General features: G+C 42.6%; 1 protein-coding gene across 1 annotated transcript in view; it reads left to right on the forward strand.

Moving 5' to 3' along the window:
- The first annotated feature begins 206 nt into the window (after nucleotides 1–206).
- Nucleotides 207–24,817, forward strand: part of LOC126482074 (Kv channel-interacting protein 4-like) — a 510,131-nt gene continuing 485,520 nt past the window's right edge. Inside the window, exons 1-2 of the mRNA XM_050106049.1 lie at nucleotides 207–312; nucleotides 6,403–6,527. Of these exons, the coding sequence (XP_049962006.1) occupies nucleotides 207–312; nucleotides 6,403–6,527 (231 nt within the window). The remainder of the gene's footprint in view (nucleotides 313–6,402; nucleotides 6,528–24,817) is intronic.

Consider the following 24,817-nt stretch of genomic DNA (forward strand, 5'->3'; position numbering starts at 1 on the left):
AGGTTTAACGAAAAAAAGAAAATGACAGTCTCTAATGTTAAGCGTTGATTTCGTTAACGTAGGAAGAAAAAGGTGACAGTATTGTATCGAGAAAGTGTCAGCGAACCTCACAACGAAATAAAATAATTAACTAGTAGATAAACACAACAGAAGCTGAAAGGGTTGCTTTGTAAGCATTAGCTGTCTTCTTGCAGACACTTACAAGCATGGCTGTCAGGACACTGAATAGCGAGGCGGCTGCTCCTGACAGAGCAGAAGAGAAAATGGAGCCAGTCCTGACTGAAGCCATTGTGCGGGCGACACAGCAGATTGGTGCGGCGCTAGCAGACGCCCCGCGTGTAAATGTCGCTCCCAGAGCTATCTGCTTTTACTGTTAATAGAATTTCCGCGCAATCAGATGTTCTGAGCTGAGTACGATGGACATTGTGAGACTAAAAGTATTTGAAGGAATCGTGACAAGGAAGAACTACACACAGTCCGATGGAAATACTATTGTCTACTGCAGAACGCTCAATAGGAGAGATTGTGCACTTCCAAACCCATTATTTTTTCTGCGTCTGTCTTTGTCGGTGTTGTCTGATGCAGTCGTTGTTAAGATGTGTTTCCTCATTGACGGTTTTGTAAGCGGTTCAGTACTCAGCAATTTCTAATGAACAGTGACAGGCCAACAAAAGCAAAAATGAATGCCTCATCAACGCTAATGTTCCAGATAAACAGAATCTATTTAACATGTAGTATCAATAACGCTCTTCGACGTTTTTTGAATATGATAAAAGCCTACACTATTTCGTTACTCGCTGTCCCTTTCAGTGTGTATCTCTTGTATTGGTCCTTCTGCCAATGCGCAGGTGCATTTTTCTAACACAGTATCAGAGATCACACTGAGGACGCTAACCGTGTCTATAATAGTAGCGTCATCATTAATCGTGCTTAACACACAGTACACTCGCTGCATGTGAATACTCCAAAGTCCTTCGATAATTTTATGTATAAAATTTTCTTCTATTCACAATTGTCTTGATCGCATTTGTTATATACATTGCAGTTAACCGCTTTCGGCTCTAATGAGTCACCGTCAGAACTAAAATTCCGTTATCTTTTACGAAAGAAACACGTCAAGACGTCATAAAGTTGATTTTAAGCAGCCAAATGAGTGCTTGATGACAATTTCCCGTGTTACTTTCGTAACAAGATATTGGACTTTTATTTCTAGCGACGACTCAGTATAATCAAAACCTGTAAACTGTAATCTGTCCACCAAAAGCGACCAAGATATTTATGATTATAAGAGTATTTGAAATAGGTTGAGTGCTCCAGTTCGACAATGTCAACTTTCATTGTTTGAAATTTGATTGAAAGCAGTCGATTACCAGAAACTGCCCGTTTAATTATCACAGGTTTCTTTTTTTCAGACAATAAGACATATGCGCATCTCTTCAGATCAATATTGCTCCAAGCGTTACTGAATTTGCATGTCAGCCGTTTCTACCACCATTCCCATCCTCAGATGCTGTTAGCAGGACTCTCACCAATCAGTCTGCTGGCTTCGAAAACTATGGATTCGTCACAAATATTGCACGTTTTCGACGATCTTAGCCAAACAGTTTACTCTTCTAAATATCACGTCATACTTGTATTATGTTTGGTTGAAACCTCATCAGGCTGAGATATGTGTACATGTCACTCTACTTCCTTGCCTCCCATTTCCACATATAGGCTCCTAGGAGTATCTTAGCCCAGCTGTAACCGTCTCCTAGTACTATGCCATACGTGTAGCACTTTGGATTAAAATCACGCCATTCGATGCAGAACTGTGCTGAAACGTACAAACTTACATTCATTATTCGTATATACAGGGTGATAATAATTAATGTTAAACTTTCAAACCGCTGTAGAAATAACACCACTGTTCAGAATGACGTCAAATTGCAACACAACATTATCGGAGAAGGGGGAAAACGCATGGCACAAGAAAAATAAATAGTTACAAAATGTTGCAATAGATGGCGGTGTAAGCATCATAATTTAATAGAGGTCGACTACAAACGACAAATGAATCATAAAACAATGCCCAAACTATCACTCAATGTGTATGGGTGTACAGGTGTGCTACTGTTAGTTATGTAAGCTCATCCATCGCGGCAAGGTCGTATTACATTGGATGGGAAAAATCGGTTTTTAATTGTCCTGAGGCCAAAAATCGCATAAAAAGCATCAATAAAAATCAAATCAGATTATTAATTTCCGTATGACTGGCGCAAAACATGTTCAGTATGCTGTCCACCATTTTCTGCAACAAGTTAAAATCGAGAAACAGCATGTTCCACTATTGATCGATGTGTCTCCGGGGTCACGTCACGTTTAGAGTGTGTTGCGCAATGGGTGCCTTCAGTGCAGCTACGTTTGCAATCGGATCACTGAACACAATATCTTTCAGATAGTCCCACTCTAGAAGTCACACGGATTAAGATCAGGTGATCAGGACGGCCAGGTAGTAGGGAAATGGCGGCTGATAATTCTAGCATTTCCGAAATGGCGCTTCGGCAGGTTCTTAACTGGATTTGCAATGTGCGGAGATGCGCCATCTTGCATAAAAATGATCCCATCCTCACATCCACCCTGCTGGAGAACTGGAATGACGTGGTTGCGCAAAAGACGCTCACAGCACTTACCAATGAGGTTACAGGTAACAGGACCGGAATGACCTGTCTCTTCGAAAAAATATGGTCCTATGACAAATGGTACCGTAAACCCGAACCACACAGCGACCTTTCAGGATGAAGTAGTACTGGTTGATTTGTGTGTGGATTTTCCGTTGCCCATGTTCGATAAGTCTGTGTATTGACGTATCGGATGGAAGTGGGCTTCGTCTGTCCACAAAATCTTCCACAGCCAATCATTCTCCACTTCCATGCGAGAGAGAAATTCTAAAGCAAAGGTCTCTCTCGCTGGCAGGTCAACAGGAAGCAACTCCTGCACATGGCTAATTTTGAATGGGAAGCAAAGAAGGACGTTTCGTAGGATTTTATGCACCGTGCTCATTGTTATGTCCAATGTTCGGGCAATTTTCCGTGCACTACGCGTTTACACAGCACCACTTGTCTCCTCCTGCATTCTTGTGGCCACTGCTTCCACTGACATCGAATCAATTCGTTTCGTCCCCCTACCAGGTTGCCTACCAAAAGAACCCATCTTTTCCAATTTCCAAATCATTTTCTCCAGAGCCATGGCTGTCATTGGACCGACGCCTTTTTTCAAACCCTTCAGTGTTCGGAACTTCTGCAGAGCGACGTGTGCACAGTCATAATTCTTGTAATACAGTTTTACAAGTAGAGTGCGATCCTGCATTGGGACAGTCATGGCGAACGTCGCAGACGCGAAAGGCGGAAAAGCCGTGTACCCGGCGTGTTTATACCAGCTTCAATAGGTCGTTCGCATGACAGGTGTTTTCATTTACGTATTCTGACACATACAGCGCCATCTATTGATCAAGTTTAACACTATTTTCTTTTCTTATGCCATACGTTTTCCCCCTTCTCCGATAATTTTCGGTTGCAATTTGAAGTCATTCTGACCAGTGGTGTTATTTCTACAGCGTTTTGAAAGTTTAATTATAATCACGCTGTAGAATACATACAGTGCAAAAGTAAAACTCCATTTTGAAATCTGTTTCACACAACACCATAATACGGTAGCACAATTCTTCAGCTGCAGTGTGTCTGAATACAGCGATTTGGAGTGTAGTTTTATAGTACAAACTGTTAAGTGCAATAATCACTGACAGATTTAAACTCTGTCGAATACGGTCAAACTGGTCCCTCGCCTTTTCGAGGTACACAAGTAACTTCTCCCATACCTGCAACGAGGAAGTGGCAACAGTATTGGCGTGGACTCTGTTGCGAACGATAGTAGGGTAGGAGCAGTTCTGGCTGGGTTCAAATGGCTCTGAGCACTATGGGACTCAACATCTATGGTCATCAGTCCCCTAGAACTTAGAACTACTTAAACCTAACTAACCTAAGGACATCACACAACACCCCGTCATCACGAGGCAGAGAAAATCCCTGACCCCGCCGGGAATCGAACCCGGGAACCCGGCCGCGGGAAGCGAGAACGCCACCGCACGACCACGAGCTGCGGACTAGGAGCAGTTCTACTGCGGAAGAAGTCACATATCGCTTATCTTGTAGAGCTGCTAATCTACAGTTGCCTAGTCTGGAAACGATCGTATTAACGGTATATGTCAGTTCGACCACTAATTCGATAAGTCAGGTTTATGAACTCGTTAGTTTATCATTAGTGTCGGCATGAAAGAGTTCAGTGGGTCTGCGACCGCGTTTGGCTCACACAGTATACTCCTATCTTAACCGCTTAAATTCTTTTCTTTTTACTTGTGTCGCGTTTTGCAGTACAGTATCTTCAGATATATGGTACAAGAGATGACATAATAATGATGGAAAAACATTTTATACACAAACAAGGTGTAGCGTAAATCTCGTTGACTCCTTAGGTTGAATTACTTCCCTTAATGGGTAAACAGTATCTAGTCAGAGCTAATCGCCTTACTTAACATTAGCGGTGAAAGTGGCTAACACAATATGGCGTCATACAAAGTAATCATATTAAGCCACCAGGAGGAGTAAGAGATAAAATCACACATTGAAATATTTCCTCCCATGTACATTTCAGCTAAGAACAAACTATAAAACTTTCTTAAATATATTAAAATTTATAAACGTTCCTTAATTTTAACATTATATTTTTCACGGTTTATTCATGACTTCTACAGGTAATTACTGTACATAGGCTCTGTACAAGGGTGTTGCTATAGTTTGCAGATAGCAATTGCAGCCCTGCTTATGGTCATCAACTACTTTCACATTAGGTTAGTGCAATTATTACATACGATTCCGATTCCCCTCATTAGGAAGTCATAAAAAAAAGAGCCCTTGTCTCCTTCTCCTGGTGTCCTATTGAAGTTTCCATTTCCCATACATTACACTTTGATCTTTTGGTGCTTTTTTTAGAGACTGTATTTTGAAATGTTGTAGCCAGTACTGATTCATGTTGCACAGGTCATGACGCACTTTAGCACTCACCCAAACAAAAATAATAATCATTCTCACTTATAATGTAATATTTAAGGAAGGTTTATAAAATTTTCATAATTGAAATGTATACGAGAGACCATTATTAGACTAAGGTATTTGCCTCTAATGCCAGGCGCTGCTTAATATATTTACTTTGTAACAAGATATGCATAGTGGCCGCTGATGTTAAAGAAGGATGTTCAATGTTGATTAGATACTCTCTACCCTTCGAGTTATGTAATTCAGCTTACCACGTTACGAACACATAGCTACAACTTATTTCTGTTCAAAATCTATTTCCATACATCCTTTGTCGTGCTGTATAGTGAAAACGTGTATGGAGTAAAAATAAAAGAATTTTGGCGACTATGACAAGAGTGAATTATTCGAGACAATAGCATGTCATCAGAGTGGTGAAAAAGAAATAGTTGCATAAATAAAGGACCAACAAAACAAAACAGATGTGACCAAGTGCCGCCAGAAGGACATCTCATAAAACAAACAGGTAAAAAACTGTGTCATTGTGGACAACGTCGGTTAGTATGTTACTCACAATGCTAAACAAAGAACATGTGTCACATGGAATTCTTGTGTCAGTCCCCTGACAACCTATTTGTTAATATTACCTAAATATAAAATTTTCTTCTCCTTCTTCTGCAGCTTTCTTGAAGGAATGAAGCTATGAGAGGTACTTGTAGCTAAGCTTTCCCTCTCATCCTTTATTCTCTTAATTGTAAAACTGGAAAAGCTAGCGCTTCCTGCTACCTTCTCAGGCATTTTGTTTATTGAGATCTTTGCTTCCACTGCCATAAATTCCGTGGCGTTGTGCAAAATCACACGTACCCGATTATGAAAAACTTTCGTGGCAGCTACAGTGTCCTTTCACTCCAGCTGCATAGAAAAGAGATAGAAAAGAGATCGGTGTAAGTGTGCAGGTCAGATGGTGAGAGGCAACTGAGGCAGCTACCCCTTCGGAAAATACGGATAAACTCGCCCAGTGCTCACGACGATAACGTGTGCTGCGTTGTTTTCCGCGAGCTCTAATGATCTTACCAGCTGAGCTACCCACGCACGATTTACGAATCACTAAAACAGCTTCTAAAGCAAGGGCTCTGGGATCGATTCTCGATCTCGTGCAGAGTTTCATTGTGTCAATACATTCTGCTGTAGCGTAGAAGATACATTGTGGATTCGTACTCGTGTAACCTACTATAGACAGAAGATATGTTAATACTCTCCACTATAGAATAGAAATATTCTCGACGTGTAGTTACGTTTGAGTGACGTGGCCCGCCTGCCGTGTGTGTTGCAGAGGAGGAGTTGGACGAGTTCAACATCCACGTGGCCAGGCACCGGCCCGAGGAGCTCGCCAAGCTGGCCAAGACCACCAAATTCACACGCAAGGAGATCCAGCTCATCTACCGCGGCTTCAAGCAGGTCAGTTGCCACGTCGGCTGGGCCAACAAATATTGCCAATATTGCGGAGCCAACATTTTGCTTCGTTACCACACAGCCGAGGTGTATTAATCAGGCAACATACATGCTTGGAGGGTTTAGATTTAAAGTGAACAAAACCCATTGAACTTAATTTTCAGGTTATGTTGTTGGTCTTCAGTCCGAATACTGGTTTATTGGAGCTCTCCGTGCTACCCTAACCTGAGCAAGCCTCTTCAGCTCCGAGTAACTACTGCAACCTACATCCTTTTGAATCTGTGTACTGTATTCATCTCTTGGTCTCCCTTTACGTCTTTTACCGCCCGAGCTTCTCTCCAGTATCAACTGGCGATCCCTTGAGGTTTCAGAACGTGTCCTACCAACCAATCCCTTCTTTTAGTCTGATTGTACCACAAATTTCTTTTAAAAATTAATTGGTAGAAAAAGAAAAAATATTCAGCTACATGGCCTCTTTCCCATCCGTTTACGCCGTGTCTTTTGCTAATAGCATGACCTGGATGCAATCACAGCCCTCTGTAAAAAGATCGTTATCTCCTCTGTTGCATCCATTTCGAACTTTTCAAAGAATGCCCATAACCTCGCTAAAAGCCTCGTGCCCTCACAAATATGTTTTGTACCCGACTCTGGATGTCTGGGCGCCACTGACCTGTCGCACGGAAATTCGCAGAACCACACAGTCGTCTCATCGGCTCCCTGCCTAACAAGGGCCCATCATCTGCTTTATTGTCAGTCATCAATGCTCTGGCCGTAACAGCGGCGACTCCTCGGCGCTAGTCAGCCTACCTGGACGTGGCCGCCAACCGACCGGCGACATCCAACGGATCTGCACAATGAGACCGAGGAGCTGGGCAGTCTGCAATATTTTCACCCCAGTTTCGCAGAAAAAACTCTCCCTTCGGCCCTCAGCCGCCGTACGCTTTTACTGCAGCCGCTTAAATCGGCACCCTCTTCCTTTGAACGCAGGTAAAGCTTACCGCTGTTCCTTCACTAGAGCACACAAGCAAGAGCATTAACTACTGCCGTCCACTTCATCATGTGAATGAAGTCAGATCGTGTCCAGGTATAGCAACCAAGTAATAAAGATCAACTTCCCTAAGAACATGACGCAGCATAACACGGTATCAGAAGTGAGAGTGCCCTGCATCTCTCAATGTGATCTACCCATCTAATCTTCAGCATTCTTCTGTAGTACCATATTTCAAAAACTTCTATTCTCTTATTGTCTAGACTATTTATCGTCCATATTTGAGTTCCATGCATGGCTACACTCTGTATAAATACTTTCAGAAAAGACTTCCTGATGCTTAAATCTATACCTGATGTTCGCATATTTCTCATGTTCAGAAACACTTTTGTTGTCATTGACAGTCTACATTTTATATCCTCTCTGCTTCAACCATCATCAATTATTTTGCTATCCAAATAGCAGAACTTGTCTATTGCTTTAATTTCCTAATCTAATTCCGTCAGAATCACCTGATTTAGTTCGACTACATTTCATTATCCTCGTTTTGCTTTTGTTGATATTCATCTTATATCCTCCTTTCAAGACACTGTCTATTCCATTCACCTGCTCTTCCAAGTTCTTTGTTGTCTCTGACAGAATTACACTGTCAACATAAATCTTCGGATACAAGGCTAAAAAAGAAAACAATGGTTCAAATGGTTCAAATGGCTCTGAGCACTATGGAACTTAACATCTGAGGTCATCAGTCCCCTAGAACTTAGACCTACTTAAACCTAACTAACCTAAGGACATCACATACATCCATGCCCGAGGCAGGATTCGAACCTGCGCCTAGAACCTCTCGGCCACACCGGCCGGCAAGACAACAATTTTAATTAATTAATTGTGTTGTTTAAATCGTTTTTAAGTCTTAGGTATGTACCAGTAACCTGTCCCTCGCCCCTCTCGAATTGAACACCCAGGTAGAAAACAGCTTCAAATGTCTGATCACTTTATAAGTGAGTTAATGTTTCAAATATTAGACATCAACCATGTGAAATCTTTATGGTTAAAGACAAGAAACGCTCGGTATGTTTTATTAGCTTCGAATTATTCCCTAAGTACACTAACGAAAATCTAAGCGAACATTTAGTAAGTGACAACCTCTTTTCACCTCTTTGTTTTGTGAGGCTGAAAGTGAAAAAAATATAAAAGTATTGAAATTATTTTTAAAGTTTGTTGGAAGTGACTAAGTGCTGTCAGGTTTGATGGAAGTCATAGGTGCTCTCTTTACCAAGCACTGGTTGAGTACTTTCTGGGTAATATGGACTCCATTTTAAGAAAAACTTTTTTCCCCAGTGTCAGTATTTATGAGGGCATATCTCCTCAACCATGTGTCCTAAAATCAAATAATTTTGCAGGTACTCTCAAAGGTATGTGTGGATAATAACTGCAAAAATGTGTTGTGAATATAGTGAGTAGTAAGGAAGTAATAAAATGCTGATGTTTTACTGCATGAATAACGAAAATTTAGTAACCGTTAAACGTCCTTCCTTACATTATTTTGCGGGGAGAGGACGAGAAAAAGTTTCAAACAGCGTTTTAATTATGCATAAAGATGGTTGAAGATGCTAAATGCTCTCATTCTGAAACACTGGATGAATATTGTCTGGGTAATTTGCATGACGTGAGTTGTACTGCCTTAGTACATACAAGCAGTTTCTAAATTTAATTCTTGATAAAGTAAGAGTGTACCCCAGAATGAGTAGATTATAATTGCATTTTAAGTTTTTAACGTCGGTCAGTAATCTAAGTCCTTGAAAAGAATTTTTGTTGCCACTGGAAGCTGTTAGATAGGCAACATGCAACTGGGATTGGGTGAGCGTTTTATCAATTTAGTAGCACAAATGTTAAATGTTGTAATACTTTATATCCTCTAGCTCATAACACTTATTGTTTACAAGTATAAAATTTAGCACAATATTGGTCTTTGTGCACTTTATCTTTGCAAAAATGTTTTACGTAAGGTTTATTATCAGTATTGGTTTTAAATCATAATATACCCAAATCTGTTCCTTGCTTTATTAAAATATAAGTCTCTCAAATCGTTAATGGTACTTATATCCTAAAGCCTGTAATATTATTACTCTCGCCACAACTGCATATTGATGTATTTCTTAACATTTTAGTCAGAAGCAACCTCATTGTCATCCTCCTTCTGAAAAATTACATTTCTGAAGCATGCGTTCAGGTGAAGGGGAGTGGTTTTGAAATACACGTGATGTATCAGTTGCATCATGTTCAGAGCGATTTTATCGTTTTTCTTCTGCACACTGGAATGATAAAGTAAATCTTGATGCGCATTTGCTAAAGTCTGCAGAGGTATTCCTTAAAGTTTTTTCTCCACAGTAATCTCTCGAATGGAAGTTCTATTTCGTTGAAAGTTTCTTTGAATTTAATTGATAAGAACAACCCATTTCCAAATTTCATGCAGGACGTACATACACCCAGTTGAAGAGGGTGTCCCTGTGTGTCCAGTTTGCTGCTAGTTGTGTAGGTTTTGTGAGTTTTGGTGCTTAGAAATTTATTTCGAACATTAAAACGACTGTTAATTATTCTTCTCTAATGATTTTTATCATTCTGCTGTAGTCTTTTGGCAGGTAAATATTTTTTTAAATTTTTGCTTGCTTTTTCTATCACACCGGAACCAGCATCGTTAGGGAAGAATGGTTGAGCAGTCTGTAGAAACTTCAACTCTATAATATTTATTTCCATGTTAGCAGCTCGAGTTCCGTTTGATAGAGTCAGGGTCATTTTGATGATTATAATTTCCAGTGAACGAATCGAAAACAGACGTACATGTTTGAAGTTCCGCGCTTTATCTACAAGTGCTTGCCAATACAGGATGTTGTTGACATTTTTACGTCTTCCGCCACTTCATCAGACTATTAAAACATAAAAGAAGTTCCGCCGTTTCTTTACAAAATATGTAAACGATAAAGATGCGTCATGAATCTGTAAGAGTTATAAAATAAAACTACCGTGGATTTGGTTCACTAAAGTTTTGAAAACTATTGACGATGATTCGAAGGAAAGAAGTTGAGTGCCATCTGTTGGATGAAATGGTAGCAATGGATTTGGTTCTACCCTACACTGAACAGTAACACGTTTTTGCGATACAATGGTACATTCTATTATAAAACAATAAAACTGACTTGGTTTACTTCAACACTGAAACCTATACTTACAGCTAAATTTCTTTGAGTATTTCGTAATGAAACTGTAAACAGTTGAATGGTATAGTTTAACAAATGGCAGCTACAGTTGCACAAAATAGTACAGATTATCATGAGCAGTTTCAGCACCTTTGCAATTATCAAATGTTCAGTCCTGAATATGAAAAAAAAAATTAATTACGAATATTGTTGAATAACAACTCGTCATAAGTAAAGTGTATATCCAAACAAACATAAAAAAATTTACTCAACGGGAGTCGTGAGTCGAAGTGCTCAGGATACAATGGCGGAAAATCAGAATTATTGCAGTTGTAAGGGGAATCCAACAGGAGGCAGGGTAGTTTAGTCGACTAAAGAAGAGCTGAGCAGAAATAAAATCCTAAAGGCTATATTTCAAAAGGATATACGCAATTCATATCATGCATCCTGTTTCCACAATTTTTTTATTCATGACCAGCCAAATTAGCAGGTTGTCTGTTGCACTCTCTACTCAGCTTACAGCTCTTAAGTCGAGCTACAGCCACAATACTGCTGTTCAGCACTGAAAGTGCGGTCGAACTGTCTGTAAGCAATATTTCGATTAATGTGAGCAGCTACTCTTGCGAAGGAGTCGTCGAGAAACATTAGTCCGGCGACCGCCTATAGTTCATTTATCTGAGAGCCACAGGGACCAGTCTGTTGAAGTACTTAATGAAGAATGGGCTGTTAATTAAGCTCAGGAGGCGCCGAGGAGCGGATCACATCTCACAAACCTTGTTGCAGTTTCCAAAAACCACTCCAGCTGCAATTTCCCAAAACCGACTGATCACTTATACACTAATGTTCAGGTCGGTTGATTTGGGAGAGGGGACCAAACAGCGAGGTCATCGGTCCCATCGGATTAAGGGAGAATGGGGAAGGAAATCGGCGGTGCTCTTTCAAAGAAACTACCCCGGCATTTGCCTGAAGTGATTTAGGGAAACCACGGGAAAGCTAAATCAGGATGGCCGGACGCGGGTTTCAACCGTCGTCCTCCCGAATGCGAGTCCAGTGTGCTAACCACTGCGCCACCTCGCTCGATACTGTCGTTCAGGACAGGGGAGTATTAGTTACGTATAAAATTCTTATATGGGAGACATTTTCCTGGGTAGGCTATTATTTTATTTTGAAATAAACACATCATTTCATTATTTAGCAATTAGCTATTTTCTCCCCCTTAGGCATGATCAAGCCCTTTTGGACGTCTTCAATAAAATTGTGGAATAAAAATTGTTCCCCTTATACTGTAGAACATTCCACGCATCAGTATGGAGAGAAAAGCAAGATATGATGGCGTCCCTAATACGAATTTGTACAGCAGTCCCATATGTGAAGGCTTTATGCAAAACAGAAAAGGTACAACTCTTATATGAGTTTTTCCACAGTGTCGGCTTACGTAATACAATGGAGTACAGTAGCATATCTACTGAACTGGAAACACACGACTTCCTTCCAAAAAACTGTGCGGCAGCTGTAAACCTACACATTAGAGAGGCTACAAAGTGGACATAATTTGTTCCTGCTGGATTCCACAACTGAAACACCATATTGTATGAAAAGCTTACTTATTAGACCAACGACGTGTTCGAAAAGTAACGCAACCTGTTGAGGAAATAACTAAGTTACACAAGTTGCCGAAAGTGTCCTCCATTATGTGATTAACGTAATTGAGTATAACACAGTACGTTCTTAAACACTTGCTATACCGTTTGTTGAGGAACTGCAGTAACACACAGTTCTCTATATCCGAATTCCATAAAATACTGTTCATGATTAAATCGCTGAATGTATATGCAAATTCAGCTTATACAAGGAATATCAGTCTGGCTTCCATAAATACGAACTCCACCTTAACTAAGATACCTCCGCCTTACCTAAAATAACTTCGCCTTAACTAAGATAACTGGTGAAATGAAATGTGCCATGGGCAACAGTGAGGCCGTAAAATTGACACTCCCAGACTTTGTCAAAGCATTTGATATCTTCAACTCTGACTGAGCAGAAAAAAGCGGGACCTAAATTTGTCAGATGGTATCCTGAGGCAGTTTGAAATTTTCTTAAAAAACAGCCAGTGACATGTTGTCTGTCAGTATAGAAGCATGTTCTCTCAGCAGCGCATGGGGGTCAGTTCCAGGCCAATTATTGCTAGCCTTTTATGATAACGCTATCTCTTCGGTTCTGTTCTCTTGCAGGTAGCACTTCTATGCCGACGATCTTCAGTTTTACGCCAGTGACAGACCAGAAGAAATCAATAGTGCGAGCGTCCTGGTGAATGATGATTTGTCTTCACCAACTTAGTAAGATGGTTGCAAAACCTATGACTTAAACTAAATGCTAAACAGACCCCGCAAATTTAGTGTCTCATTAGATTGTGTAGTTCTCAGTTCTGCCAACAACTGCCTCCTACTTTTCTTGACGATATTCTATAATCTTATTAAAAAAAACAGTAAAGAGCTTGGGTGTACCTTTCACGGACCATCAATGCCCTTAAAAAGTTTCAGAACGTATTCATACAGGAAGTGAAACGTATAACTATACAATCACTCATCCTACCGAAAATTACGATATTACAATATTATCAAACACGGCACGAATAGTGAGAATATAGACAAACTGACCATGAACGTTTGTGTGCGCTAAACCCGAAATATCTGTTGGGAATGCAGGAGTACGGCGTATGTTATCTTCAGTCAGAAAGATTCCCAACATTTAGCAATAAAACGATATTTATTAAATATGAAGCTGCTTCTTGTGAAATGTCCAGCACAATCAGACGTTTGAAATGATTATAAGTCCTCTAACACATTAAAGTACTGTCACTGTGCCTCAGAGTGATGCCCACGTAGAGCCCAGAGCTGGCCTACGACGCCCACGGAGCCTAAGCCTCGGAGACGACGGACGAACACTGCAGCTCGTAGACTTGAGGAACTTCAGGATCTGGGAGGTTTTCCACAGGGCGGGGTAGAAGCCAGTGGACAAGCCAACATTATAGAGTCTGGCCAGGGTGAGGAGGAAGGAGGCGGGAGCTTCACGGAGGTGACAGTAAGTAACATGGTAGTGACCGAGAGTGGTGTTGCGTTTCATGCGAAGTGTAGCTATGATATCTTGAGTGGTGTTTGGGGTGTTGAGTTCAGTGTGTGTAATGTTGTCCCCAAGTACTGGAAGCCAGGAGCATGGAGGGACGGAGGTGTCAGTTCGATCACGGTCATCAGGGATGGTAAAGATATCGGAAAGGTAGGAAGCAAAATGGTTGGTCTTACATGAAGGAGAGGGTAGTAGGGTACGGTTTAGACCTGGTAAGGCGGCGGAAGGCTGACCAGTACTTAGACGAGTTAATAGGTAGGGTAGCATTAAGGTGGGTGCATGTCTGTCGCCAGTCCCAGCGTTTTTTGGCTGCGAGCAAGTTTCATACATGTCGTGAGAGTTGCCGGTGGCGGTGTAGTGTATCCCGGTCCCATGTGTTAAGGAATGCATGGTATAGATGGCGGGATTCGCGAAGGAGGAGGGTGGCCTGTGGGGGTAAGGAAGGCGGTGCGGGTGGATAGCGACAGTAGGAATGTGTGCATCCACGGCCTCAGACAAGGTCTGCTGGAGAAAGGAGATGGCATGGTTAATGTCAAAAGGGTGGTGGTAGGCGAGGAGGTGGCAATCGATCCGGGTACTGAGGGTATTCTGGTAGGCATTCCAGTTGTCACGGGAATAGTCATGGACATATTTCAGGGGAGGGTCGATGCGAGGGTCTGAGCGGTGGCGACGACCATCTGATACGGTGAGGAGGACAGGGAGATCGTCTCTGCCAGTGGAGTCAAGGATGTCCACCGTAATGCGGCCAAGGAGGTTGGGAGAGGCCAGGACGACATTGGGAGTGGTATTGGATTCGGGGTGGGTGTTGGGGAATGGGAAGGAGGTCACCTTGGAGGGAGGTGAGGAGCCGATGTCACCGTCGTAGGCGGGTGGCGGAACGACTACGGATGTTGAAGTCGGTGGCAAACATGTAGGAGGAGAACTCCGTCCTTGTGGTTGGAAGTTCGCGTTTGTCGTCTGTAGAACACAGAGAGGAGAAGACAATATTAGAGTATATTAGTCAGAGGACCGCCTTCTGCCGTCCTAGTGTCTGAAACAGTTTATTTGTGGCCGGAGTTCTTCCATCGTCGCAGATGAGTGCGTTAACCATCACTTCGACGCACTGGACGCAGTACAAACGGTGATATTGCAAATTGCTCCAGTTTATAGGGCTATAAAAGCTAAACGGCTGTGATCACGTTAGTTCATTTCGACTGAGGTTCTACATCACGGTAGATCATCTTTGAAGGTAGTGTCTTCTAGTGTTTGGTACGTAGATGATGTCAGTCATTTCGTGTTATTAATATTAGACAACGCAGTCATAATAAGGGGCAGAGTTGGGCAATTGATCAGTAATTTTACTTAGGAAATGTTAACTTTGTAATATAAAGGGTTTTCTAATCTACAATAAATATATAAACAGGATCAACGTTTATAATTTAGTACGTTTAGTTGCCTTCATCATTCATTTATGTTTAGATTGTTATTTATAGCATTAAGGGATCCTAAGATCTGCTTCAGGGGATAGCCAGACAGGACCAAATCTTCATTTTCGCGTTTGTTATTTTCCATTGCGCACATTCATTTTACACCCGCCAGGAGTAGCATTTTGGATATTTTTTGAAATAAGTGTTCTACAGTTTTTTATGTTGATTTTGAAAATCACTTTCATTTTTTAGAGTCACATCAGGATTTTTCACAAAATGAGTTACCATAGTTTAAAAATTTAAGTATATGAAGCATAAATAATAAAATTTTAATCAAAGCCTATATTTATAATTATTTTAGGCGTATAGTAAAAGTACTTCAAACACTTGTCATAGCAACAATAGCAGTGCTCTGTTACTTTTATACGCAGACTTCATCTTTTTTGACTTCCTTGGAGAATCTTCATCTTTACTGTCCCTCTTCTGCAGACACATTCGACCATCATATTTTCATTCCATGTTCCCAAGTACCTCCACCTCCTTAACGTCGTGGTGGAACTGTTCTCCTAGCTCTTCACTGCAATGTCCCGTATCTTCTAGGAAGTAGCAACATGTGAGTGTAGGAAACGTACTTTCACACTCAACTTGCAACCCAACTTCTTAAAATTTTCGAACATTGTTTCGACATTGTTCTTGATTTTTATTATATAGAAAGTTTTCATTAAAAATCCGAAGGCATCCCTCAAATATTTCTCTAATAATGATTATATACTCAGATTCGTGTTGCTTCGCCAGTTTGATGAAGATGAGTGCCAATAGAAGCTCCAGGCTTAATTTTTTCGCCGGCCGTTAGGCCGAACGGTTCTAGGCGCCTGAGTCTGGAACCGCGCGACCGCTACATTCGCAAGTTCGAATCCTGCCTTGGGCATGGATGTGTGTAATGTCCTTAGGTTAGTTAGGTTTAAGTAGTTCTAAGTTATAGGGGACTGATGACCGCCGGCCGGAGTAGCCGAGCGGTTCTAGGCGCTCTAGTCTGGAACCGCGAGACCGCTACGGTCGCAGGTTCGAATCCTGCCTCGGGCATGGATGTGTGTGATGTCCTTAGGTTAGTTACGTTTAAGTAGTTCTAAGTTCTAGGGGACTGATGACCTCAGAAGTTAAGTCCCATAGTGCTCAGAGCCATTTGAACCATTTTTTTTGACTGATGACCTCAGATGTTAAGTCCCGTAGTGCTCAGAGCCATTTGAACCATTCAATTTTTCTTGACTGATGAAGGGAAATTTCGCAGAAAGGTTCTTAGAGGATCCGTCTTGCGGAAGAGACCTTAAAGGTTGCTACATCATTCCCAGTTTGATATATAGTTTTGGAATCAATATTTTTTGTGGACTAGAAGCGATTCATGCTCGATGTTTCTAGTCCCAGGCATTAAATGTCTCCGATATGACCGAACTTTCACATTCTAGTGCTTTTATTTTGTCCAGCCACCATACTCACATAAAAACCAGAGCACTTTTGTGTACACTTCTTGCTTTCCGAATAAAATTCCTATTGCTCATTTTAAAAAATCTATTAAGAAGGTGTCCACTATAACATAAAACTATTTTGAAATAAGATCAGAAATTGTTAAAGAATACATATTTATTTTCACTCATTTGACATTATACAGACTGGTTTTACAGCTTGGCATTTGGTGGTCAGATTATAATATGTGGAACACAGCTTGAATGGTACAGGATAATTTGTGATAGTTTCGTATGTCAAGCACCTATTTTCAAATTTCTATTAGCGGTGGAGCCACCACTCAAGTGACGAAATGGTGGCCTCACCGCTAATTGAAATTTCAAAATGGATTCTTGATATTCGATATTCTTTCTTTCTCTCTTTCTTTTGCTTGTGCCGTTGTCCAGCAATGACGCAGGGTCGGCGTGGTTAATCGCATTTGGCAAGGTTAATTGAAGGGATGGCGGGATGCCCTTCCTGCCGCCACCCCATACCCGCCGGGACGGAATTAGTGTACCCCAACTGTCGGTGTCTAGTGTAATCCATGGAATAGTGCAAATGTGTTCAGATGTCTGCGAGCCGTATAACTGAGGCGGGACGTGAGGACCAGCCCGGTATTCACCTAGCGGGATGTGGAAAACCGCCTAAAAACTACATCCAGGCTGGCCAGCACACCGGCATCCGTCGTTACACCGCCGGGTGGATTCGATCCGGGACTGGCGCGCCTACCCGAGTCCAGGAAGCAGCGCATTAGCGCTCTCGGCTAACCTGGCGGGTACTTGATATTCGATATTGTTGTTGTTTAATAAATTTAACTGCGCAAATGGGACCGTGTATTGCATACTTTACGAAGGAGTTGGTCCTATTGGTGTGTCCCGACAGCAATGTTGAAGTGTGGCTTAATAAGCTGCAGTATTACTATGTAGCGGGAGGAGCTGTAGGATCGTTCGTTACACTATTCCGCAGAACGAATTTGAGGAGTCAACGGTAATGACGAGGATTTCCCGTGATAACGTAACGTGCAGTTCCAAGCCGAGTGTGCTTGCGTGCCTGGTAGGAGCAGCGGCCGGTGGTTGTTTATTTGACAGGAATTACCGCCGTAAGAGGCGACTCGTTGCCGTAACGCGCCGCAGCGCGGTCCAGGCCAAGTTGGTAAGAAGTGTGCGCCATCGTTACCGAGTTTCCGGCCGTTACGCCCACCTCGAGGGCCGTAGTTGGTACTGACGGCCCGGAAGGTTCCCATAGCGCGTGGTAACGAGCTCTGCACCCGTCAACCTCCCACTGCCGCTCGCGCAACGCCCTTGGTCAGCTTCTTCCACAGCTGTGCTTCAGTAGCTATTCCCATCTGCAACAAAACTGTTTTGTTGTGGAGTCAGTGTTCTGACTGTTTTGATTTGCCCCGCCACGAATTCATCTCCTGTGCCAACCTCTTCATCCCAGAATAGTACTTCAAACGAATATCGTCAATTTTTTATGATATACGCTACTGGCCATTAAAATTGCTGCACCACGAAGATGACGTGCTACAGACGCGAAATTTAACCGACAGGAAGAAGATGCTGTGATATGCAAATGATTAGCTTTTCAGAGCATTCACTCAAGGCTGGCACCAGTGGCGAAACCTACAATGCGCTGACATGAGGAAAGTTACCAACCGATTTCTCATACACAAACACCAGTTGACCCGCGTTGCCTGGTGAAACGTTGTTGTGGTGCGTCGTGTAAGGAGGAGAAATGCATACCATCACGTTTCCGACTTTGGTAAAGGCCAGATTGTAGCCTATTGCAATTGCGGTTTATCGTATCACGACATTGCTGCTCGCGTTGGTCGACATCCTATGACTGTTAGTAGAATATGGAATCGTTGGGTTCAGGAGGGTAATACGGAACGCCGTGCTGGATCCCGACGACCTCGTTTCACTAGCAGTCGAGATGACAGGCATCTTATCCGCATGGCTGTAACGGATCGTGCGCCCAGTCTCGATCCCTCAGTCAACAGATGGGGACGTTTCCAAGACAACAACCATCTGCACGAACAGTTCGACGACGTTTGCAGCAGCATGGACTATCACCTCGGAGAGCATGGCTGCGGTTACCCTTGACGCTGCATCACACACAGGAGCGCCTGCGATGGTGTACTCAACGACGAACCTGGGTGACGAATGACAAAACGTCATTTTTTCGGATGAATCTAGGTTCTGTGGTGGTCGCATCCGTGTTTTGGCGACATCGCTGTGAACGCACATTGGAAGCGTGTATTCGTCATCGCCATACTGGTATGATGGTATGGGGTGCCATTGGTTACACGTCTCGGTCACCTCTTGTTCGGATTGACAGCACTTTGAACAGTGGACATTACATTTCAGATATGTTACGACTCGCGGCTCTACCCTCCATTTGATCCCAGCGAAACCCTACATTTTAGCAGGATAATGCACGACCGCATGTTGCAGGTCCTGTACAGACCTTTCTGGATACAGAAAATATTCGACTGCTCCCCTGGCCAGCACACTCTCCAGATCTCTCACCAGCTGAAAACGTCTGCCGGCCGAAGTGGCCGTGCGGTTAAAGGCGCTGCAGTCTGGAACCGCAAGACCGCTACGGTCGCAGGTTCGAATCCTCCCTCGGGCATGGATGTTTGTGATGTCCTTAGGTTAGTTAGGTTTAACTAGTTCTAAGTTCTAGGGGACTAATGACCTCAGCAGTTGATTCCCATAGTGCTCGGAGCCATTTGAACCATTTTTTTGAAAACGTCTGGTCAATGGTTGCCGAGCAACTGGCTCGTCACAATAAGCCAGTCACTACTCTTGATGAACTGTGGTATCGTGTTTAAGCTGCGTGGGCTGCTGTACCTGTACACGCCATTCAAGCTTTGTCTGACTCAATACCCAGGCGTATCAAGGCCGTTTTATGGCCAGAGGTGGTTGTTCTGGGTACTGATTTCTCAGGATCTATGCACCCAAATTGCGTGAAAATATAATCACATGTCAGTTCTAGTATAATATATTTGTCCAATGAATACCAGTTTATCATTCGCATTTCTTCTTGTTGTAGCAAATTTAATGGCCAGTAGTGTATTTATTCAAGAGAAAGAGCTTCACAATTTGAGCAAGTCAGTAACGTGTGGGCCTACCTCTGGCCCTTATGAAAGCAGTTATTCGGCTTGGCAGTGACTGATGGGGTTGTTGGATGCCCTCCCGGCGGATATAGTGCCAAATTCAGTCGAATTGGCATGTTAGCTCTTCAAATCCGTAGCTGGCGGGCAGGTACTGTCCATTATGCTCCAAACGTTCCCAACTGGGAATAAATTCGTTGACCTTGCTGGCCATGTTAGGGTTTGGCAAACAAGACAAGAAGTGGAAACTCTAACCGTATGCGGAAGGGCATTATCATGCTGGTATGTAACTCAGGATGAGCGCCTCCTATGATGGTCAACAGAACAGGACGTAGACTATCGACGACGTACTGCTGTGATGTGATAGTGCCGCAGATGAGAACCAAAGAGATCCTCCTGTGAAATGAAATGTCTCCCCAACTCATCATTGCTGGATGTTGGGCCATATGACGGTATCCCATCGTTGTCTGGGGCGTCTCCAGACGCGTCTTCGATGGTCATTTGAGCTCAGTTCGAAGTAGAACTCATACTGAAGATAATTCGACTACAGCCAATGAGATTCCAGGCCAAATGTGCCCGAAACCACTAGAGACTGGCTTGTTGGTCTACAGAGGTCAATTGTAGTCGGTACAAGTGGCGCCATGAGCTCAGACCCCCCCCCCCCCCGCCCCCTTTTCCTGTGAGTCACCTGTTAGTTGTCCTTGTGGTCACTGAGGCAAGAGTTGCACTTCGTATCGATGATAATGGTGGCTGCGGGGCTCTGAGCACTTCCGTGACGATTGCTTGGTCCTCACGTTCTGTCGTTTCTCTAGATCGACCGCTTCGTTCTTGACACTGCGTTCGGCCAGGTTTCACCCATTCCTGCCTGCCAATATCATCGAATGGCGCCACCCCTCATATCCAAATGTCGAGGGATTTGTCGGCTACTCCATCCGGCTCCGTTGCGCCCAACTACACGTCCTCTCTCAAATGCTCACAGCCATGTATATTGTTCACGCACTTATCTGTGAGGCTTAGGTAGTGTCCCGCTGAGTACGCGGCCTTATTCCCTGGCATCTACATGTACCCTGTTTACTATCCTTGCCTGCTGCACGGTGAAAAGCACTGCAACGTCACATATTCATCCATCGGCCGCCTAAGTTTACTATTTTGCATTTTCCGTTGATAGCTGTATGAATATCAATTTCTGATCGATTTTTATAACTCCTTTGTTGTCTTAGGATGTATTCGGGCACAATAATAGGTAACTTCGGTACATGTGGCAAGGATATTAGGTCCAGAATAGTACTGGGGAAGAGGGCTAATAAAGAGCTGCATGTGATAATGTGGAATAATAATATTCGGCAACACACTCTGAAAAGAATACTTCACAATATGGTGAAGAACTTAGTTCAATATGTAGCTCAAATAAGGAAAGTTAGAGAGAAAATTAGAATAGTGGAAATGTACTTAACGGAAAATGTCTGTAGTTAACGAAGCAAGATAGGATACGAAATGAGGAAGTCTTGAGTCAAATGGAGATAACTTTGCAATATAGAGCGCTTCAGTGATACGGGCACTTACAGAGAATGTCCAACGGTAGGAGGTCAAGGACAATTTTAAACTGGGGGCTTCTACGAAGAAGGAGAGAAATGCCAGTGTAAGATGGGAGAAATACATAGGGGAATCAGTGGAAGACACTGCAGAGGACTGTAACTGTCGAAAACGGCTGACTCTTGGGAAACGCCGAACAAGAAGACTTCTCGGTGTATGCACTCTATAGTAGAAAAATACATAATTAAACACGTAGGTGATTGGGACTGCTAGATTTAGTTCACAAAACTACCACCTCTGGAATCAACAACGGCTCTAACCCGACTGTGCATTACTTCATGCTGCCTCAACTCCTTGCTAGAGTTCGTCAATCGCATCGGCTGGCCATTGGTCGCATGTCAGATCCTTGGCAACCCCTTACTAGAGGTATTCGAGAATATTTTGGCCACGACAACCATTAACATACCCTCGAGGTAGGTCGGGACAGCATTGTAACCATGCGGTCTTGCTTTGCTCGTTCAAAGATAAGCTGACACGGACCTCAAAGATGGCGCACAACCACTGAGTTAACCCGTCAGAAATGTAACTGCTTAATGAATACAGACTCTGACGTGACGTGGGAACACGTCATAATGCGCCTGAAATAAAAATGCAGTACAGGGTTTTGTGCGCATATGTTTATATTGAGCTGACGTGACGTGGGAATGCGTTGGATAATGCATTCAGACGCAACACGCGTTATGACCCGTGGGAAGAATATAAAAAGATCCAGATTCTTCATCAGTAGTGGGAAGGCGTCAGAAGAGTCAAGTGGTTTATCCTGTACCGTTTCCAGTTATTATTTGAAGATGGAGGAGAAGTTGATTGAGTACCTTCGGTCAAATCCGGTGCTGTAATTACCCTACAAACCGGGAATATCGTAACCAGCATTTAAGCAACGAGGCTTGGGACGAAATAGGAGAAAAACTCGGCATTCCAGGTTAGTGAAAACATTTAGTTTTCCCATGTACATTATTAGTTTGTTCTTTTTACAATTTATAATAGTTTAATAGGCGTTATATTTTATATTGATAGGAAAAAAGTATTAATCAATATCAAATAAAACCAGATATGAATATAACAGATATTTATTATATAAATTAGGTTATATGAATGTATAACTAAAAATAACACCCAATATTGAAATTGAAACTAGGTTCTATTGATCTTAAAACGGTCGGTTATAGCGAATGCGCCCATTAAATAAATAATACTGTATGTGTCACGGAGCAACTCTACCCTTACGAATGGAGTGCCATTGCCAAGGACAACTTGCTGAACCATAATCAGAAACGAAGTACTTTTTGAACTTATCTCTGGTGAAGGCCGCTTCTCTTACGCAATGTCTGCGAATGGGTTCGAGGTTGGCTATGCCATGAATGTTTTCACTTTCCATTCGGATTTGTTTCTCGAAAGGGGAAATATTGGTGGATGTATTCCGAAGCACGTTGTGTAGACAAGTGGAAGCTAAAACTATTATATCGGCAGTTTCTGGTTTAGTTTCAATAGACTTTAGTAATATCTCCAGACCCGGCTAGAATTCCGAACGCAATTTCTACAATCCCTCGAGCTCTTGAATGGCGGTAGTTGTATACCTTCTCTTCGTCACTTCTAATGGCTGCTTTGCTGTATGGACGCATCAAACAGGTTTTAAGAGGAAAGGCTTCATCTGCAACAATTACATAAAGAAACTTCTCCATTGCTGTTAGTAGCTCATTGTCTTGGGTGATAACGTGCTCGCCTCCCAAGCAAGCGGGCCCGGCTTCGATTCCCGAACGGGCTGGAGATTTTCTCCGCTCAGGGACTGGGTGTTGTGTCGTCCTCATCGTGTTTTCATCCTCATCAACGGCGCACAACTCACCCAATGTGGCGTCGACTCAAATAATACTTACACTTGGCGGCCGAACTTCCCCGGATGGGGTCTCCCGGCCAACAATGCCATACGCTCATTTTCAGTTTAGTGCGTAATTCTAATTCTTATCATACTCCTTGGCGATCAATTTCCATTTGTCTTTGTTTAGTTCTGGCATGTAAATCGGTTGTAGAATTTTCTAAATTACCTCGCAACACTAACTATTTCTCCAACAGTTGAAAAGCCAATCCGAAAAGAAAAACCTAATATTCTGTAAGAATTTACAGTTGCCAAGTATCTGTGAACAGTGAAAAAAAGCCAAATTCTTGAAGCATTACTCTTTACGTTGTCCTTTGGCAGCTAGGTCACCTTTTATTGTCTTTGGGCGCCTGAGGAGAATAAATGAATAGCTAATAGACAATTAAAGACTAACCTAGGATTCTAAACTAATTTCTCTGTTCTAGGTAATGAATGTAAAGACAATTGGAATAATCTACGGTATGCGTAGATCCAGGCTAAACACCGTAGAGCCACAAAATCAGGACAGGCAGCGAAGAGTTAGAGCAAATGGAAATTTCACAATGAATTGGCTGTTTTGAATCCAACTCTCATAACAAGAAAACCTCGAGGACATGAGGAAGACAACTCCAATAATGAAGATTATGATGGAACGCGGGAAGAGATTGACTTACGTCCGATTGATGAAACAGATTCACAAGTCGTCTCGTCAGAAAGTTCCCTATCCAACCCACCAAGAAACGACCTATTGCAAAGTGCAATCCCTACAACGGCGGAGCCTATCGACAGTCCCATGGCCAATGTGCCAGATTCTCCAACAACTTTTACTCAACCTTCAGCGAAGCCCGTAAGGCCTTATGTTGGAAAAATACGTTTGTTGTCATCCGTACAAGAAATGGTTAAAATTGCGAAAGACAACCAACGCTTGCGCTCCCAAGTACTTCTTCAAAGTGCACCCGCTGCATCAAGTAACAACGTGGTCGATGAATGCGAAGTTTTTTTTCCTCAGCATGGCGAAAATTGTGAAAAAATTTCGTCTTGATGAGCAAATCGGAGTGAAGGTAAAAGTGAGAAACATTGTTTCGGGGGCAGCGTTGCAAGCTGCACGTGGGAGATCAATTCAGGTGAACCCTGGTTGCCACATTACTCTTAATACAGATCCATCATCGTTTCATCAGCCCTCCTTACCACCATCTCCTCAGCAATCGGAACACAGCTTGGACTGCTCAACGGACTCAACGTTCTCCTACACTTGACAAGAGAAACAGCAGGAATACTTTACTAATTTGTAACTACTTTTCTGACGTATAACAAAGTGCACTTAGTGAAAAGAAACTCAATAAAAATTTCTAAATGACACTGTTATAATTTTTTTCCGTCCCAGATATATTATAAAATAATGTGTTAGCACTTACCTCAAGCAAACGGCAAGGCGTATCTCAGCCGAAATGCTTGTTCTGAATTGAATGGAGCGTTTCTCTATTATCGGACCCACCAAGCTCAGGAGATGGTAGAATCCAGTTTT

The sequence above is a fragment of the Schistocerca serialis genome, chromosome 5 (genome assembly GCF_023864345.2).
Source record: "Schistocerca serialis cubense isolate TAMUIC-IGC-003099 chromosome 5, iqSchSeri2.2, whole genome shotgun sequence".
In the NCBI taxonomy this organism is placed as follows: domain Eukaryota; kingdom Metazoa; phylum Arthropoda; class Insecta; order Orthoptera; family Acrididae; genus Schistocerca; species Schistocerca serialis.